Here is a 21,312-nt window from a genome sequence, read left to right as displayed (position 1 = left end):
CCCCACACCTCCGATTAGCACTGTTGGCTAACATGCGGTGCAAAAAGTTGAACCAATACTGTACACGAGACTGAGCGGCACATTCCCCTGTGCTCTGGGGGCTCCGCAGCAGCAGTGCGGGTCACAGCGTGCACACTGCAGGAGATGATGACGGGGGACAACTGGAAGAGTGAAGGGTTTGTGATGGCTGGATCTCCCCTTCAAGTGGCAATTTGTGAAGACTCGGGTCGACTGAATATCACGTTTTACCATTTGGCCAAACACCTGTACATCTAAAGTCATTGTAATGTCTTGTTCAATAAACTGGTGTCTTGTCTCAATCTCCTGATGCGACTGCCTCGACTTCTATTCATGTTTCTCCACCCTCCATCTTTGTCTATCTTATCACCCTCCGTCTCGTCAGTCATGATCAATCCACTGCTGGACGAAGGCTTCCCCAAAGCACTGCCACCTCTCGAGATCCTGCAATGTGACTGCATCCAGCACCTGCAGCCTATCCATAGCTAGGACCAGAGCAGCTGTGATAACTTAGTAGAGCAATGGTTATACTGGTAGGAACCTCCTGGTTACACCAGCCCACAGCAGATTATTGTGTCCATCTGTCGTGCATAAAAAAAATGGAGGGGAGGGGCTGGTCACCCCGTGGTGCCCTTAAAAAACTCGACGTTTAACCTACTCACGCCAGCTTGTGCCCACCCTCAGTGGGGCATATTTGCGGAATACACCACGCCGCCATTGACCGAGCAACCCAACGTTCCTACCAGCTCCCTCCGCAGGAATGTCTTCGCGCAGCAGTTGTCTCGCTGATGGCAGTGGGAAATGAGCACACCACCTTGAAAAGCCATGTGACCTTTGGTTGATTGGAAGTCGCCCAACTCGAGGGAGGCGCAATCAGATTTGTCCATATTACAGCAACATTTTATACATTAAAATGGTGCAACAATTTCCATTAATTTCCTACAAATAACGCTCTTATCACCTTAATCATGTTCAATCCCAACCCAATATCCCATTTTCCCCACACATGATCATGTCACAGGTATGAGCAAACCTATCTGTGCCCCAATATACCCAAAAACGAATTCTGATTGACAAGCAGTACGTTTCAGTGGCAGTATTATTCTCCACTGCTATTTCAAAATCTTACACCTGAGGTTGCCAGGTAGCTCAGATCAGAGCACTGAGCTGGTTCCACGGATACCCTGGGGGTTTACATCCATCCAGGCAGCACCCTCCAATTAAAGCGGGTCCTCCAGTGAGTGAAGGGAGGGTTTGTGGTCTCGGCCAGGCTACAATTGACAGAACAAAAACCTTTCGCATGAAATGTGGCTATACGCTTCATTTGGCTATATTCTATCTCGGACTAACAAACACGGTGCGTGAAGGACGTAACTCAGCAGCAGCAGCAGTGGCTGAAAGAGGGCTTCTTCCTACCGTGTAGAAAACAGTCACAGGTCGTTAAGTGGTATCCACTCTCCCGTGAGATATTTTACATGAACGCATCTCTGCCAGAGATCCCAATGGATACTTCGACTCACGGAACCAATCGCACAATCGGGATATTGGTGGAAAAACAACTCGATAAGAATCCTTGTGTATATCCGACACTTGACCGCGCACCCATTCACTGCAGCACCGCGCGATTTGCCGGATTGAAACGAGGGGCCACACCGCTGTAAACGGGAAAAAAACTGGTGTTTATTGTAAGATTCGGAGCGCACGATCTTACACAGGGGGGAGGGGGGCACGCAGATCCCCTAGGTGTCGAGGCCTTCTATGTGCACAAGCCATTGGCCAAAGTCCCTTTGCAGCCAAGAAGAAAAACGACAAAACACGATCGAAATAAAGTTTACAGGATTTAGCCGTAAAATATTTCCTCAAACAAGGTGACTGCATGTCTGAGCAGTGGGGTCAAGAAATTTATTTTAAAAATAAGCATATAAATACTGTATAGCCAGACAAGAGAGAGGAGGCCCACCACGTGGTCAGTGAGAGGAGAGATGGTGATGATACCTTCACAAACCTGATGATCGGGCCCCGTGTGAGTGTGGGAAAGCTTGGAGAGGACAGCACATTCACCAGATTCACCGGTTCATTTCTTAGAGGAAAAAATCACAGCAGCCAGCTCCGTGGACACAGCTTACACCAGAGGTGTCAGAGATCGGGCTGAACGGGACCAACAGAGAAGACGAGCCATTCTAGTAAATTCCGCTCAATATATACTGTAATTTGTATACCTAATAATTACATATGCTTGGTTTAAAACGTTATTATCTCACCCTTCGTCTTACAGTGCAGACATATCCCTGATGCTCTCTATTGTTCGTGGAACAGGTGCGCGATTGGCGGGATGACCAGGTTTGTAAAGCACACGTTGGGCTGCGATGACTGCAATGGTGGTTGATATGGTGGGGGGGGGTTTGTGCGGGTATTCTGCTGGGGCCAGGCCCGTGTGCAACACGACGCAACGCAACAGGGCTTGATTTCTCACCGAATAGTTTCCGGGTCGCTGTAGAGACTGGAGTGGGAGGCATGTGACTATTAGCCAGTCATAGCAGCGAGAGGGTTATACTGGATGTGGTGTGCCGTGAGGCGCGGAAATATTTTCCGGGTCGTGGATATCTTAAATATTTTCTGGAGCCAACCCGGACGGACACGGCTGAAATCAAGCCCTGGGCGCGGCGCGATGTTGGCGCTGCACCGCGTGCGGTACGCTCAGCCGGATTTCTTGCCGACGAGCTTCATGAGGCCGTCCGTGCTCATAGACTTGGGCCTCTCGAGGGGGAGGCCGAGGGCCCGGTCCCACACGAGGGAGGCGAGCACGCCCAGCGCGCGCGACACGCCAAACAGCACCGTGTAGTAGTTCATCTCCGTCATGCCATAGTGCTGCAGAGACACACGGGGAGACGCAACGGTTACGTACAGGGAGACGCGACATTGAGAAATCATGAGACATGACGGGGAGACACGCGGGGAGATTGGACGAGACAGACGGGCAGAGGCACATGGGTAAGATATACACAGCGAGACGCGACAGTGAGACACGACGTTGAGACAAAGATCCCCCGTATGGCCTTACCAGACTGTTTGGGAAAGCTGTTCACAAGCACCTACTAAGGCAACCACAGCACATGAGGGTGTGGGTGGCCAATACCACACCCGGTCGCCTTTGTCTCCCCAGTGCTAATGTTCACACACCGCACCAGGTACTCATTTGAAGTCGAGTTGACCAAGGGAAGGCCGAGAACTAGTTACAATATTTGGCACTGTTATTGGTCATAAGTGGAACTTGGGTTGCCGGGTTCATAGCACAGTCCACTAACCACTGCGCCACCCCCACCGTGTGTCTCACACGGAGATGCAACGGTGAGACACGACTTTGAGATGCGACAGTGAGACAACGGGAGGGCCCGGTCAGACACGCGGTGACAAGGCACGTCTGTGAATATTGACGCTCTCAGCCCAGGTGCATCGATGGTGCCGATGACAAAGACGACAATGCACATGATGACGATTGCGGCATGTGTGATGATGATAAACATGTTGACACGTATGACGAACTAAACAACGACGGCGAGGACGCTCATGACAATGATGGACAGCCACGATTACGACGACGATCGACGCAATAACGGCAACGATGACGAAGATGGCGGAGGCGAGGCGGGCACCTGCAGCAGCACGCCGCTGTGCGCGTCCACGTTGGGCCACGGGTTCTTGGCCTTGCCCTGCTCCAGGAGGATGTTGGGCACGATCTCGTACAGGTGCGACACCAGGCGGAACATCGAGTCGTTGGGCAGGTGCTTCTGGGCGAACTCGCGCTGGCACATGTACCGCGGGTCCGTCTTGCGCAGCACCGCGTGCCCGTAGCCCGGCACCACCTGCACCGCCGGCAACGGTTCATTCATCCGGCAACGTCACGATTCCTGTTTGTTTTTGGGAGCTCCAGACGATTGGAGGTAGCAGTCGAGAATTAACTAATTATTATTTTAATTTGCGACAGCACTTTAAAGAGATGGATCGATTAGATCAGCCTTCGTGCAGGTGCTATATGCACTGTTACATTACAGGAATCGTAGGGTGGCGACGGCTTGGGGAGGCCATCATCCAGCAGTGGATTGCCCATGGCTGCTACTGCTGCTGATGATGATGAAGCCAATGCGCTCAGCTTAATTTCTTTGTCCCAATTAGCGGCACCACACCGCCCAAGCGTGCAATCCCGCACACACCCGCTAGGAGCGGTGCGCTGCACGAGGAGATCGTGCAGCATGGCGGAGGGCAGTGCAACAGCGCCACCTCGCGACGTTGCCCAATCACAGGCGACGCGGGTGTCAACATTCGCCCCTTCGAGATTCAGTGAATGTTTGCAATTCCAGAGCCTTGATGCATTCAATAATCAGTTCCTACTTTAAACAGTGCTGGGGAAGCGAACCGTCCCCTAGCATCTGGAGGAATTACGAGAACCCAATTAATACGACGCACAAATCTAAAACATGATAATTCTTACACCACCACTCCAGACACGCATCATCATGAGCCAAGCAATGCAGATTCATATCCATGCGCCGGCCATCAATAAAAGTACTTTACAGCCAAGTGAGTAAACAACTGGAGCTGTCTGTGGGACGAATCCATCGAGGAGACAATAGCAGACTCGCCGGACCTGAGACTGTTATTGTTGGCAGACCAGGATTGAGAGACTGGGGAGTGGAGCGCCACTAAGACTTTAATCAGTGAACGATCGACTGCCTGGCCACGGCTCGTGTTGTGACGGGACTGACCCGGCCGCTCTTGAGCGTGTTCCAGATAAAATCGCGGAGCTTCTCGATCGGAACATCTGCGCCCAGTTCCTTCTGAAGCTGCGTCAGCCACACGAGCACCTCCTGCGCTCACCGGACACACACACACACAGTGTCAGCATCGCTGCCATTTCAGATTTACAACCACGCCTCCCGCACAGCAACTACATCTCGAAACACCAGGACAGCAAGGAAGTGACCACAGACCAAATGCAACACGCATCACCCTCCCTGCAGGACCTCTACGGTTGTTAACCAAATGTTCAATTTGGATGATTGTTTTCAGAATCAATAATCAATCCCGAGAGCGATGGAATCGATTATCCGGTTCATTGCGATGACTGAACTCCACACCAACGTTCAAACTGTGCGGCGCATCCAAACGTGATTGAAATTTTGATGTGGCAACTTGATCATTATCAAAATTTAAACTTTTTAAAACATCGTTATTGATTACGTAAACATGCAAATTTAACCATCCTTAGGCCCACCCCCACATTTTGACATTATCATCAGCCACGGTTATTCCACTGCTGGATGAAGGCCTTTCCAAGCCACCGCCACCTCTCACAATCCTGCGATGAAACTCTCCATCTGGCACCGTTGTTGGCAAACCCTCAGACACGTTTCCTTCCGTGGTGGCCACTCCATTATGCTTGACCATGGTCCCCCCCCCCCTTGTAGCCATGACATGTCCTGCTCAAGGCCACTTGCTTGACAGTTGGAATAACAACTCTAGTCTGCAAATGTTCTCCAACCCATCTCTAAATCTCTCCAATTCCGTCTCACAATGTAATTCTAAGCATAAGTAACATTATTGCTGTGACAAAATCTTGTGTGGTACGCACGGAGAACGTCTTTCGTACAATTCGTAGCCATCCACGCTAATCGGAGGTGCAAACGAGTATGCAGGAGTGCAGGTAGTTCCCACGTTTATAGCAAGAGAGCTGGTGCATGTGCCATCTTCCTGGCACGTATTGCGCTGCCTTGTGCCATCTCAGTGCATCCGTTTCGTGTTCATAAATAGTTGTTATTTTTCGGATTTTTTTTAATTAGGCCTTGATTTGTAAGAGCGATCCACCAACCCTTGCAGCCTCCACAAACACTGGATTGCAGGAGTACATAGCCACCATCGCCCATCTAATTTATTCCTTAATAAGTCTGCTATTCATTATTAATTGTGAAAAGTCAGAATATTACAAAAAACGTATAGCACCAACGATAATAGCGATATTTTGAAAAACGGACAATGCGATGACCGCTGACCTCATCGCCGTGAGATAATAACACGGCGACCCGCTACGAACATCACCGCAGGGTGCCGTACCTGGTTGGCGAGGCCGTGCAGGGGCCCGGCCAGGCCGTTCATGGAGGCAGCGAAGGAGAGGTAGGGGTCGGAGAGCGCGCTACCCACCAGGTGGCAGGTGTGGGCACTCACGTTGCCTCCCTCGTGGTCACTGTGGAGGGCACGGGGAGAGGGGTGGGGTAGGGGGGGGGATTGTCAGCTGAGTCCGGCTGAGATGATGAGTCAGCGGTACCGATTAATGGCCCCTGCTGTTGATGTCCTGCACAGTGCTTCTGGTTTTATTAAATGTAAGTTTTTCCCAATGTTACCCTGATTGTGCGTATGGCGTCATGTCACACGATTCAAGTTGATGCAATTTCCATGATTTGGTGGCGTAACCGAGTGCTTGGTTGTGGACCCGGCTTAAGACACGCTCCTGCTGCAGGTGACAAGCCTGTGCTAGACAGCACAAAGAGCCCCTGTATAGCCTTTTTCAGGCTGTTGGGGCAAGCGCTGCTATTGAGAACCAATGAAAGCGGGCATGGCACATGATGGGGTGGTGTGGCAAATCATTACGTCCCAACCACCACCGTTGTCTACCCAGAGCCTATATATACACACACACACAACACCAGGTACTAATTAAAATATTATTCCACTTAGGAGAGACCCAGGACCGGTAGAGACAATCACCTTTGTTAGCCGTGGCCATGACTCCAACTCGGGTTGCCGAGATCGTTGCGCAGAACCCTAACCACTCCATAACTGCTCCCTATGAGGCAGTACACACACATTGTCGTCACTGCTACTACACCAAGGGTCGTATTTTTTTAGTCACAGCTCAGCTTGGGGTTCAGCAGCCCAGTTGCTTACAAAGACGCATGGACGACTCCGCTCACGAAAATCCTGGGACCATTACTCAGAGCCGGCTCCAATTAAGCGTGGCTCAAAGCTGGCTCACTCGAGGCAGATCTGAGGCAGAGCTGAGGCAGAGCCGAGCCGTGACTAAGAATATGGGCCCGAGCAGCAGACGCGCAGTCGTGGGCGCGGTCCCTCCCCTTGCTTTTCCCGCCGGGTCCACCTGCGTGGAAGGAGGGGCACACCTGTGAATGGTGAGGTAGAGTCGCATGAGCTCGGTGAACTGCACGTCGCTGTATCCCAGCATATTGGTGAAGTTCTTGGACCAGTCGAGCGCGGGGTCGATGGCGCCGATGCTGCTGCCCTCGCGGTACAGGTTGCGGTAGATCTTGGCGGCGATCGTAGGCAGCTTGGCGATCAGGTCCATCGAGTCCTCGTACGTGTACTGCTCGCAGCGAGGGGCGACAACGGGAGGACACAATTACGGAGAGCGCGGTGCGGCAACCACCCTCCGGCTTGGGACGCGCGGCACTCGACACCTGAGGTCGCACGGCGGCCCCAACCAACGGCCGTCCAGTGTCGAGGGCTGCCTCTCGAGCCAGTGGATGTAAAATGTTGTGTCGTAGACCCTCCTCTTCTGACACAGCCAAATAATAAAGTTGCCAAGTGATGAATAAAAAATCGATTTATTATCACTTCAGTGGCAGCAGTGTTGGATAGCGATCTAACAACATTTAACAAATGGGTATGAACGTTTCTCTGGAAACTACAACCAGCATCATCAGGCAGTTGTCAACTTAATGTAATTAGTTCTCTGTGTTGGGTAGAGGAGGGTTTCAGATGCACATTTTATAATTGCTTCTATATCCACATGCAAGCAATTTACTTGATTGAAACCAAGTTACGCAACAAATCATCTCTCTAGCGATGAGTTGGCTTTGGTGGGTGGAATAAAAAGACAACTTCCATTGACCAGAGTGGTGAAGTATGGTCAAATAACCCCCACGATCAGCAGGGTGTGGGGAGGCCCTCATCTAGCAGTGGACTGACGAATGGGATGTGCAAAACAAAACGTGATTTCCTGCTCACATGAGGATTCAGGCACTGGTGCTCATTTCTTGTTAACATCTCAGAGCCAGCGGTGGAAATTCCACATTAATATGATGGGGGCGAGTCTACCAACTGGACAAGTACGTTGGACTACCTCACAAAATGGTATAAAATGTGTCAACCCTTGCGGGGTGATGGGCAGAGTCCAAAACAGGATTTTAACTCTCAACCTTCGGATTACAGATTGCCGCTCCCTCTACCGCCGAGCCACGCAGGTGGCTAAAGAGCGAACTGCAGGCATCTCTCTCAATACCAGCCGTGTACACAAACTGCAGGCATCTCTCTCAATACCAGCCGTGTCCACAAACTGCAGGCATCTCTCTCAATACCAGCCGTGTACACAAACTGCAGGCATCTCTCTCAATACCAGCCGTGTACACAAACTGCAGGCATCTCTCTCAATACCAGCCGTGTACACAAACTAGAGGCATCTCCATCAATACCAGCCGTGTACACAAACTACAGATATCTCCATCAATACCAGCCGTGTACACAAACTGCAGGCATCTCCATCAATACCAGCCGTGTACACAAACTGCAGGCATCTCCATCAATACCAGCCATGTACACAAACTGCAGGCATCTCTCTCAATACCAGCCGTGTACACAAACTGCAGGCATCTCTCAATACCAGCCATGTACACAAACTGCAGGCATCTCTCTCAATACCAGCCGTGTACACAAACTGCAGGCATCTCCATCAATACCAGCCATGTACACAAACTGCAAGCATCTCCATCAATACCAGCCATGTACACAAACTGCAGGCATCTCTCTCAATACCAGCCGTGTACACAAACTGCAGGCATCTCTCAATACCAGCCATGTACACAAACTGCAGGCATCTCTCTCAATACCAGCCGTGTACACAAACTGCAGGCATCTCCATCAATACCAGCCGTGTACACAAACTGCAGGCATCTCTCTCAATACCAGCCGTGTACACAAACTGCAGGCATCTCTCAAAACTGGCGGCGCAGGGCGCCGCACGGCGGTTGCCGCCGTCGTACCTCCCAGTACTTGGCCTTGTTGACGCCTTCGCCGTACGCCGCCACGAACTTGCTCTCGCTGTTGAGCGCCGTGACCGAGGCGCTGAGTTGCGACATGGGGTGCAGGTTCGTGGGGAAGTTGTCGATCATGGTGACCACGTGGGACGGCAGGGCGGCACGCTTGGCCCACTCGGCAGACACCCAGCTCACCTGCGCGTCGCGGAGGAAGAAGGGGGAGAGGCGTGCACCAATAGAGAGTGAATAATCTGTTCTTCTTTTACGCTTTTAATGCATTTGCTCTGTCTGACCACTCTGACCACCCGTAAACATGGGGTCACAAACACTCCTAATGATAATTAAATTAATTTATTGTACAGCCGCTCTGCCATTAGGAATGTCACACGTCACGGACGCGCCCAACCTACCCACAGGATGTCACACGTCACACGCCGTGTCTCGTTACGCAACTAAGTTGGTAACGATATTGAGGCCAATCGAATACATCCAGGGACACGTGCAAATTGCACAGTGTTACAGAATCTGGGGGCAAGAGGCAAGGATAAGCTTTATGCCAAAGACCAACGACCACCGATTGTATAAGCCACAGATGTGAGATGGTACACATTTGGTTTAGTCACGCGATCATAATTCTATGTTTCTGATGCTATAACACGGACCTGGTGACCCCAATACCAGGCTCCCATGTAGGTAACGATGCTGTAAACTGGATTTGTGTAGCCTTGGCGATGCTATCACCACACATCCTCACACGACCTGACTGTTCTGCCCACACCAAAGTGCACATGCAACCCAGTTCAATGGGGCAAGTGGCAGTACTATTTCACTGTCTGCTTCCCATGACGTCATTTGAAAAGAACAGGTCATTGTGAGCTGATGATACGGTCCAAATTTTCTAAATTTTAAAATGTACCCATAAACAACTCAATTGAGATTTCACACAGCAACATCAGCCCCCTGCCCTCCTCTGAAACGAATGAAGACTGTCTTTGAAACATAGCACATTGGAAACAGCCTTGCACAGTTAGGCTAATAATTCAATAGCAGATACCATTTTCAGACCCACAAATACCCACAGCCATACACAACCCGTCAATAATTGATCGTGCAACAGAAACAGTAAATAACTTTGGTTGGCATATTTTAACACGGGTAATTCAAGTTACATTATTTGAGTTTTCCTCTCCTGCGGACCTTGCGAAACGTGTTTGAAGAGTGGCGCACACACAAGTCACTTCCTCTCAGCGGACGTCACTCACGTGTAGAAATGCGGCACAAACAGAACCGGGACCGGTTTGTGTCAACCACGCTGTCCGGCAGCAGAGCATTATCGCGCGTTCCGAGTCTTTGATTCATTCGAGAAAACTCTTTTCATTTATTGATTTGTAATTTGACCGGTCAGAGTTAAATGGAGATGAGTCATCGTGGGATGAAGCTCGGATGAAACCGGCGCAAGCAGCCTCGGTCGGCTTGTGCCGGACTGGCAGAATCGCCCGGCATTCTTTCATGCTCACGATAACGCCCCGATGTCCGATACGGTGACCTTTTAAAATGTAGTTTTAACAGAAGGTCGGCCTGGGTAACAATGTCTAGTCGACATTTACATCTGAGACAATTAATTTGGGGTTCGGGTCTCTGCAGGTTGCGAAACTGTGACTATGCGAAGCAAAGTGCAAAGATGGAAAGGGACCATACTGTATTAATTTGGAAAATGAATACAGTGTGTGTAATGTGTATGAATTCTACTTGCTAACAGAATAAAATATGCATCCACTACATATAATTTATGTATTTAGGATAAGCAACACTAAGGACTCTTCTTGGTTCTTTCGGTAAAGTCACGTAGAAGGGAAGTAATAAAATAATAAAAATAAAACATAATAAAACAATTCTCACGACGTTTCGGCCACAACGCAAGCAGCCATCCTCAGGCGAAGAATGAAACACCCCAAGCTTGGAGCGTATATTTAAGCTGGGTTAGAGGGGGGGGAGGTGGGAAGAAGAGCGCCTAAACAAAATAATTTGCATATCAAGAGGAATTCAGCATATGGAAAATGCGTAGGAGGTGGGCGGGGGGGGTTCCAAATCAATACTATGCCCGTGCATTATGCAGGATTAGCAGCATCAAAGGGGGGGGGGAAGTGGGGGAGCATTAACAAAGGAAAGGAATGTTAATAGTATGTAGCTGTAGTTACTAAACAACCACGTAAAAAACTACAGTATAAACTGCATGACAAACTAAAGTATAAACTACATAGCATCATCAGTAAACTTACTATACTCTACAATAAGCTGAGTTACTAACAGTAAGTAATACATGAAAAATTCTACGTTGTAAAAAATTATATAATATGCTTCCATCTAAACTTTATTCTCTTACATCACACGCGTCTATACCGTACTATATACTTCCATAGGCAAAACCAACATTAAATTACATACTGTATTGCTATAAACCACCCTATACCTTATACATTTTTAATATAACACTATGTATTATTCTACCCACCCTAATGTGTATCAAAATGGTTTATTACGTCCTTCCAGTGATTGCTAAGCCAGAATCCATCTTCTCGGTTAAAATTGTCTCTGTGTTTGTAAATGTGGATCGCCTCATGTACGAATCTCTCATGATAGCCAGATGGCTTGCAGAGAACCTCTGTCTTGGAGAAGTCAAGACCATCACCTTACCCTACATTGCTGGGGTCACAAAAAAGATCTCCAAAATCCTGATTAAACACAAGATCCAGGTCCGATTCAACACAGTACATAAAATCCGTGATCTGGTACCGTCTGTAAAAGATGTGGTTCCAGACATACAGTACCCTGGTGTCTACAAACTAAGTTGCCTCTGTGGTAGCAGTTACATTGGGGAAACCAAACGACATGTCTCGGACCGCATCCGTGAACATAAAGCTGACCTGAAACACTGTAGGACAAACACCTCAGCCGTGGCAGATCACTGTTACAACTCAGTGGGCTCACATGACATTGACTTCTCCAAGACAGAGGTTCTCTGCAAGCCATCTGGCTATCATGAGAGATTCGTACATGAGGCGATCCACATTTACAAACACAGAGACAATTTTAACCGAGAAGATGGATTCTGGCTTAGCAATCACTGGAAGGACGTAATAAACCATTTTGATACACATTAGGGTGGGTAGAATAATACATAGTGTTATATTAAAAATGTATAAGGTATAGGGTGGTTTATAGCAATACAGTATGTAATTTAATGTTGGTTTTGCCTATGGAAGTATATAGTACGGTATAGACGCGTGTGATGTAAGAGAATAAAGTTTAGATGGAAGCATATTATATAATTTTTTACAACGTAGAATTTTTCATGTATTACTTACTGTTAGTAACTCAGCTTATTGTAGAGTATAGTAAGTTTACTGATGATGCTATGTAGTTTATACTTTAGTTTGTCATGCAGTTTATACTGTAGTTTTTTACGTGGTTGTTTAGTAACTACAGCTACATACTATTAACATTCCTTTCCTTTGTTAATGCTCCCCCACTTCCCCCCCCCCTTTGATGCTGCTAATCCTGCATAATGCACGGGCATAGTATTGATTTGGAACCCCCCCCGCCCACCTCCTACGCATTTTCCATATGCTGAATTCCTCTTGATATGCAAATTATTTTGTTTAGGCGCTCTTCTTCCCACCTCCCCCCCCTCTAACCCAGCTTAAATATACGCTCCAAGCTTGGGGTGTTTCATTCTTCGCCTGAGGATGGCTGCTTGCGTTGTGGCCGAAACGTCGTGAGAATTGTTTTATTATGTTTTATTTTTATTATTTTATTACTTCCCTTCTACGTGACTTTACCGAAAGAACCAAGAAGATGAATCCCTGCAGTCACGAAAGCTTTAAATCGAAACACTAAGGACTGTTATAAACAGTGCACAGATGCCTTCAGACTGTTAAACGAAGACAAATTGCCAACTTGTTAGATAATAAGTGACTCAAACTACATGAAGAAAACCAAGGCAGTGTCGATTCAAATTATCTGACTTCTAAATCGAGGGCATCAAGAGCATCGAGAGGGTCACCAAGGCCCGGGGTCGAGTGCACTCAGCCAATTCGTACCGGCTGGTTCACCTTCGCGCCGGCGCCCGTGCCACCGTGCAAGGTGCTGCGTGCAAGGTGCTGCGTGCGATCTTATCGGATTCCCGCTATGGGTCTTCCGTGTTAAATGAGCACGTGCGAAACGTGCAGCAACGCCGGTTAACAAAACACGCGGGGCGGCCACGCCGGCTTTACCCGGATTACGAGACGGGGAAAACCGGACGCAGCAGGGGTTCAACTGACTGTATTGTGGTTGACACGTGCTGCTGTTGCTGCTGCCGCTATCGCCACGGCTTCCACCACAATCCCTCTCTCGATAAACCGGCGCCGCGCTTGCGAATGCGGCCGCCCACCTAAAACTCTCGGCGGCGCAGATCAAAGTTCAGGACTGCGTGACCGCGTTTGCAGAACTCGGCTGTGGCACGTACGTCAAAAAACCCAGTCTGACAACCATCACGTGCCTTGCTGCTCAAACAGGCCACCCGTTTCGCAACAGGAGGGCTTTACAGCTACATTTTAAGAGAAAATATGGGTGGCTCAGCACACGATTCAAACATGAGGGAAGTATTCTTATCATCTCGCAGGCAGTAGCATTCAGAGATTGCTGGCTTTCATTGCTGTGTGGGCACCGTGCTGCAGTTGTACACCATGGTGTCACGGTAACTTTTAGTTGGTTGCGAAACAATATCTAATCAACAATGTCTACAACTCTCATCACGCAACAATTTGTATGGCTACTGACGTGATTATTCTTGTACTCTGTGGAAATAAATTAAGCAGAAATGGTTCAACTATGTTCACTTTAAGCACTTCTAACAACATGCTTTCTGGTTGCTCCTGGACGTTAAAAGTTTATACGGAGACGTTCTCGATGACTTTAATCGACCGTGTGCTTCATGGACTACCCCACAGCACCACAAATTTGTAATTTTTATCGCACGCCTATAATACTTTTCACGAATATCCGCCGATCTCTCTTCCAGACCTGTCGAATCACGACCAGACAACAATTTTACGGGAGTGGAAGGAACAGGGGAGAACCAGATTTTCTGGCAGGGTTTCACAAAAGCCGCAGCTGTCGACCGCCCAGGCCCCTCTACGTGCAGCACGGTGGCTTTGGACCAGCGCATTCGGAATCCCTTGGTGACTTGTAGCTCCAGACCGACAGACGCGAGCAATTTAAGCAACGGAGCCTAAGCGCCGGAGTAATCGAGTACAGTGCCATTTCTTCATCAACCCACTCGGTGTTGGCTTATGAAGCGAGCTGTCCACGGATCTATTGGAAGAGTATTGCTTTGTCTCCTATTTCGTTCATCTCCTCCAGTTCACACAATGCCGCATCTCTTCCCCGCTTCTCCCAACTGTCCCCTGGTTTGTTTTTTCATTTTGTCTAGGGCCAGAAAATAAGACATTGTAATGCACTTGTCTCTACAATCGCAGTGACTTGAGTTTTAAAAACATGCCAAATATGTTAAGAGCTTGTTGGACAGACAACTAAGCTGGGTAACATGTTTATAGTTACAAACGCTTTTTAAAAAATCATATATTTTAAAAACCCAAATGCTTAACCCTTGTACTAAAAAGTGTACTTGGAAGTTGTACTATTGCACTGTTTAGTGGTCTCAGTTACAACGATACGAACAGAGGCCCATCCATTGCCAAGAGACGTGCCGAGAGTGAACCAACCCGTGTGTAAGTCTGGGTGGAAATAATGTTCTGGTCACTCTTCATCACGTGTCCCTGGCAACCCTGCCAGCACGCCAGAGGTGCGTAGCCTAATGGAAATGCAGCCCAGTCTCGGAGCACAGAGTCCTTGGACAGAGCATCCCTGACCACCGTGCCAACTCGGTGACTTGGAGGCAACGTGTGTAATGTGGGTCTGAAGGCCAGGCTCATCAAACATGAGAAGCTGCTGGGATTTAACCACTTTCTGATCACAACACCCTTTTTTTTCTTAACATATTATTTAATTCTCCCCAATTCAGATCACTCTTCCCTTGTATTCAAGAACGGCTCAAGGAAGTGGATATCAAAGAGCTTCCTCCAAGTTCACTTTAAGTGACCTCTTGTCCTCTCAGTATTGGGCCACACTTTCCTGCCCACTCTGCAGAGGACAATGTTTATTGCATAACAGTCTTACCTCACATCTTCATTCTAAAAACTAAAATTGTTTTCGTTTAAGCTCGTGGTTTTCTCTGGTGCTGGCTCGACGCTCGGACCTCCGAGCCGCCGGCCCACCTCCTGATCCAGCACGTACAATGCAGCAACACCAAACGTGGCACCCACCTGCTCCTGCGTGGGGACACTCCCCGTTATCAACAGCCAGAAGAGGCCCTCGGGCAGGGGCTCTGCTCCACCGGGTGCCTTGGGCAACAGCTTCTGGCACTCGGGGATGCTGTAGCCCCGGAAGCGAATTCCCTGCAAGCGTCACGCGGCACACCACAGGGCCGTCAGATCATCACAACCGCCCTGCTCTGCTGCGCAGTGTCACAGCGACCAGCGTGGTGCAAAACCGCAGCCGGGCAATGCCACCGATCGATCGTCTCTTCTCAGCCGAGACCCCGCCTCACCTCGTCCGGGTCAAGCACCGATGTTTCTGTGACCAGGCCTTTGATGCCCCTCATGCCCCCGTAAGCCTGCGTGAGAGGGCCAAAAAGACAAAATTAAATCCGGTTTAGAGGGCGCTGGCATATTCCCGCGAGCGACTTTGCACGAGTGTTGAGAGACTTTGCACGAGTGTTTATCGACGCAGCTATCTTTAACACATTCAAGCCGTGACCATGAACGTAGCTCGCAGTGAAAGGAAAGGGCGATAGGTACAAGGCAAACCGTGCCACCGTGAATGAATGATTAACTGTCGGGGGCGAAGGTGGGGGGGGAAAGCATGCGGGAGTCCACGCACCATGTCCACAGTGACTTGGCCGATGACTGCATTTCCATTCTCCTGCCTGAAGTCACGTACTCGTGCCTGCTCCTTGGGAATGATCTCCGAGAGGACATCTTTCAAGTTCTGGCAATGAAAGGTGGCACACGTGCAAACGTCACATCACAGGACGTCTCGACACGCATGCACAGGCAGGCGACCAGCACGTGGTTGTGAAAGTATTGGGAAAGAAATTAACTTGCCTGCACCCAGGCCAGTGCATCCAGACCACACTGTGCACTGAGGTTGGTCAACATCACACCAGTGAGGGCTTCATTCGCCACATGTGTTCCATTGTATGGAAGTGAACGGATTGTCCTCTGTTTAAGAATGCAGGAGCCCATTGGGTTCAGATGTCTATTTTGCAAGGTAAATCTGAGAAAATGTACAAATAATAAAGTCTACAAACCCGAACCCTCCATCTTTTCCCCAAGTTTGAACCGGTTCCACATGTCACCGAGTTGGAACATATCATAATTATTTTTTGTCCATGAATGAACGGACTGTGTGCGTTTGTTGTTTAAACCTGTTTTAATTCAACGTGTAAATTAAGTAAAAAAAAGGAAGACTCTCCATATTTGTAATTTTACCTTTTTAATTGCAACATATTTATGGATATTTGTAGTTGCGTAAGGATGGTTGTAATAATAATTAATATATATCTTGTAAATCGACTGCTGAACGTAGGCTTCCCGATACCATGCTGGTTATGGGGATTGTTTGAACAGACCTCACCAAGCTAATCAGTGCGGGCTGGTAAATGGGTGGTGGCGAGTGTGCCGAGGCCTGGTTCGGATATCACTCACCACCGTTATCCATGGCTGGAAATCGAACTCAGGTTGTAAGGTTCACAGGGTCCTGCGCCAACCACTGCACCCCAGTTCCACCCATTTTTCTGGTTGTGTGTAATGAAACATTTGCATTCCTATACAAGAAGCTGCTCATATAATTGCTGTCACAGGGTCTGCCGTGAAACTCACGGTGGTAAAGACAGTCTGAAACTGAACTGAACTTTGTGACATCCTGCAGAAATTTCCGGGCAGCTGCCAGAATTGAACCAAAGTCTCTGTGCAATTTAACCCAGAGTCAAGGTCACCGGCCAGTGGGTTAAACAGAGGAGCAGCACATTACGGCCACCAGTTTTTCTTAATACGTAGCTACGGTCTCTATGCACAGGAATCACGGATCCACACCACGCAACCCCTTGCGACACACGTAGTAATATGTAACAGCGATGCGGCCTTGCTTAACATCGCGCACTGATGGAGCCATAATAGAGCTGCCAGTGAGCAGAACACCTCCATGCCCCTCTCATTTGCATGCTTTTATTAGAAACACAACCACTGGGGCCAACAAATGCAGCCAGTTTTATATAGCACGTAGACATGTGGCTTCCAGTGGGCGATCAGCTAACCTTAAAAGTGGAGCCACCAATCACAGCAATGGGCCTCCATATGTATGAGTGTGTCAGGCCCGTTACCAATCCACTGCTGGATGAGGGGCCTCTCTCAACCGTGCAGATCGCGGGGTAATTTGACCATACTTCTCTTTGGTAATTGAATGTTTAAGGCAGGGAGCAAAGTATAGTACAAAAATTACTTGCACTGACAAAGGGCTGTACATGTATATACATATATTATAATATGTATATTTCCTCGCAACATTATTTTAAAAAAAATTATTCAACGTGTGTTCACATGAAGACAAGACAAGTCCGTAAAGGTTAAACGATAAATACTGCAGAGCATTTTATTGTTTGTTATAAAACAGAATACTGCCACTCGTTGGCAGTCGACCTTTGGGCCTCAGTATCTTGGTTTACCCTTTGCCATCTTGTGACCCTAAACTCACCTTGCCGGAGATCAAGGGCAAGTTCAAAAACATTCTCACGTGACGACACATTTTTAAGGCACTCAAGCCGGTTCACCAAGTCGCGCTCGCAACAGTCAACCTGTCACTACCATGGTATGCTCAAAGGAATTCCGATCCTTTTTTAGAAGTTTGCAGACTTTTTTTTGGTTCATCATGATTTGTTATGCAAACTTTTGCAAAAGGCGATGGAGACACGGAACTGAACTCACCGTTGTAGATGACGAGGAGTGTCTGCATGCGACAACCAGAGCCCCTGCATGCTGAAATACAATCATAACCATGTCACGGATCAGTTCAAACGGACACCTTTTAAAAAGCCACAATCACTTCAGTTGCCAAATGTTTGTTTTTACGGACGCGTCACAACGCTTCCAAACAACCTCTCTGCGCCACTGCCGCAGCAACAGCAGGAAGCAGCGGAGCGGACGGAGACTTTGAGAGTTCAAACAAACACAAGCAGCGCACCTAAAACCGCCCTTGCTGCCCCGGACAGCTCAACAGCAGGCGGTGGTAACGCGATCACGCGAGCTTTTCCTGGCACGGGCTTCCGTGGCATCAGTATGGGGCCACTAATAACCCCTCGTCACACGTGCCCTGGTCAGGGGGCAGGAGGCGCTGCAGGAGCATTCCGACGGCGCGGTTTGCCCTCAACTGTGCCGCACGTACCAACCAGGAGGGCGGCCACCCTCTTGGCCAGCCCTGTGGGTTTCAGAGCTCGAAGAAAGCTGCTGGGGGGGGCGAGGGGGGCATGAGCCAGGCTGGGTGCCACACGTGTGACACACGTGTGACACACGTAGACGCTGACGAATGGCGCAGCGGACATTTAATTGAAGGGTGAGAATTATCTGCGAGGTTGTTTTGCCGCATCGCGTCGTAACATCTCAAGTACGTGAGATCCATAACCAACGCATGGTAATGTGCCCGTTTGGTAGGGCACGTGCGAGTCTGCGGACAGCCCCAAGTTGTATTGTAGTTGTATTGAGGAACACAGCACAAGGATAGACGCCTGTTTAACACTTTGGAGGTCACAAGTCTCTGTGGGTGCTCGGGCCCGACACTCGGACACCATATGGATCTTAACCAAGACACAAGTCACGCACACATCGCGGGGCTAGTCCACACTGGCAGAGACAAACCCACAATAGACGGACAGCGAAGTCTAAACCTAAGCGGGCTTTGGTTTCCATTCCGATTACCAATTAATCACCTCAATGTCAATGAGCTTCCCTGCCAGAACTAGCACTGGCGACAGCTCATCTCTGCCGACGACCTTGAGCCGAAGATGGAAATTCGACATTCCTCTTGTGAGGGCCAGTCGAGACTTTTCGACACGATTACTGTCGACGATTCTATCGACTTCAGACGATGATCCGCATCTGCGGGCGGATTAAACGCCAATGACAGTGGCGAGGGCATTCACATTCAGCCCGATTGGAGCTGCCGTGTTAAACAAAAACGACGCAAGTTCACGGCCACCGCAGCCACAGCGCAGTCAGTCACACACTCACTGCCCCCACGGTGGCGTCAATGAAGTCACACAAGTGCTGTAACCTAACGCGACATTTCACTCCGAGCCACGCGTTAAAACACCATCGCGCCAGACGCGAATGTATGAACTCACTGCAGGCGGCCGGCGTATCCGCCCTGAGGGATCAGACGGCGCGAAAACTCACACCAACCACGAGCATTAACAAACATATAATTAACAAACATGCATTGCATTACACACACGCGTGAGCGAAAACAAATTTCACACCACCGCCGAAACCACGGCGCCACCGTCGGCTTCGCGGCGATCCAAGCAAGAGTCGAGGCTGCGTGCGGGGCCTACCCCCGCCCCGGGGCGGCCACCGCCCGCGCGCGGGAAACTGCCGCGCCGGCCATGCCGCACTCGCCGGCTCGCTCGCTGAACACGGCGAGAGGGGCTCGCGAGAACGTCGTCGGCGTGGTGGTGGTGGTGGTTCACCTTGGCGGGGTTGAGCAGGAGGAGGCGCGACGCGGCGATGAGAGCCATTGCACTGCGAGTTGCCGGGCTGCTGCTGCGCGCCAAGGTTGTGAGCAGCTGAGACCTCGAGCCCCTCCCCTAACGCACCACGTGACCCAGCCCGCCACAAATACCGTGGGTAGTGCCTACTGCGCACGCGCGGCCACGCCGCTTATCATCGGCATCGCGCTGGGGAGAAACGGGTTGGGTGGAGGGGCGGGACTCAGCGCATGCGCGTTGAGGAGAGGTGACAAAGATTTGGACGGAAGCGCGTTTTCCGCACGGGACGCCGATGGCTCGTGACGTCACAGTCCTTAAGATGACCCTGATCTTGAGGGGCGGGAAGCGGGGGCTGCGGGGGACCACGTGACACCACCACGGGGCTCACGGAGCCGATCAAACCGTGGCATGTTCTAATACAAGACGCTCTTAGCACCCGTCCACATGCTCGCAGCCGACAAGGACACGGGCCGCACGTGAGCGTGTGGCCCACACGCTCATGTCAGGGTCACTGGACTTGGTCGGGCCGCAAGTGACGGGACGCAACCCGATTCGCGGTCCCGCCTGCCAGGAGGCGGCTAGGCCGGCAGAGGGCGGCATTCCCATTGCCGAACACGACAGCACGGCTCCCCTGATGCAGTTGCAACGGTGGGTCCCCTGGTTTACATGATTTGCTCTTGCCAATACATACATTCTGGCAATCCAGCATTTGTTTAATAAGGTTTTCTCTCCTAATGAGACCCAGAATGTCGAAAAAAACCGGTCTCGAGTTTGCGTGCGCTGAACCAATGCTGCTGAAAGAATCACTCCCAGAAGGCCGTCCGGCTGTTGGGATGTGTACAAAATAGAGTTTTATTATTTATGCAGATGGACAGCTATGAGAAGGTGAACTGTCTGCTTATATATTCTCTTACTGTCCATATATTATGTGTTTAAATACATGTTACAGGGTAATATTGAGTCTGAAAAGGCAATAGGTGGATAGACTAAACTCTATATTACGTTTATCTGTGTAGACAGAATGACATATTTCCGATCTCTTTTTCTCTGTTTGCCCACGAGTTAACGTGAACTCAAGTGGCTCTCAACCCCCCACAGCGGCGTGGAGGAGAGGGGGGGGGCACTCCCGTCCCACGATGGACACTGGCACTCGGCGCAGGCAACACACGAATTCATACTCTCTGCTTCTTTTGGTAAAGTCACGTAGGTGAAAATAAAACATACAAATAACTAAATTAAATCACGACGTTTCGGAGGCAACACAAGCTTCCGTCATCAGGTGGGGTTTGAGAGCCACTTGATTCGTGACTTCACCGAAAAAACAAAGAGTATGGATCCCTGCAGTCACCAACACTTCAAACTTAAGAATTGAGTTGTTTTTTCTAGGAGAGCCACACT

General features: G+C 49.6%; 1 protein-coding gene across 1 annotated transcript; it reads right to left on the bottom strand.

Annotated features, from left to right (window-relative positions):
* Nucleotides 1-1,676: 1,676 nt before the first annotated feature.
* CS (citrate synthase) lies at nt 1,677-20,046 on the bottom strand. The gene is made up of 11 exons (XM_078604134.1): nt 19,897-20,046; nt 18,140-18,190; nt 16,038-16,145; nt 15,706-15,771; nt 15,422-15,553; nt 9,063-9,251; nt 7,188-7,387; nt 6,127-6,256; nt 4,782-4,883; nt 3,672-3,881; nt 1,677-2,886 (listed from the first exon to the last, which is right to left on the bottom strand). The coding sequence occupies exons 1-11, from the start codon at nt 19,942-19,944 to the stop codon at nt 2,716-2,718; spliced, it is 1,407 nt and encodes a 468-aa protein (XP_078460260.1). The 5' UTR covers nt 19,945-20,046; the 3' UTR covers nt 1,677-2,715.
* Between the last annotated feature and the right edge of the window lie 1,266 nt (nt 20,047-21,312).

This window comes from Lampetra planeri, chromosome 21 (genome assembly GCF_965212315.1).
Source record: "Lampetra planeri chromosome 21, kcLamPlan1.2.h2, whole genome shotgun sequence".
In the NCBI taxonomy this organism is placed as follows: domain Eukaryota; kingdom Metazoa; phylum Chordata; class Hyperoartia; order Petromyzontiformes; family Petromyzontidae; genus Lampetra; species Lampetra planeri.
Note: the sequence above shows the minus strand (reverse complement) of the source record. Positions and strands in the feature narration are given on the sequence as shown.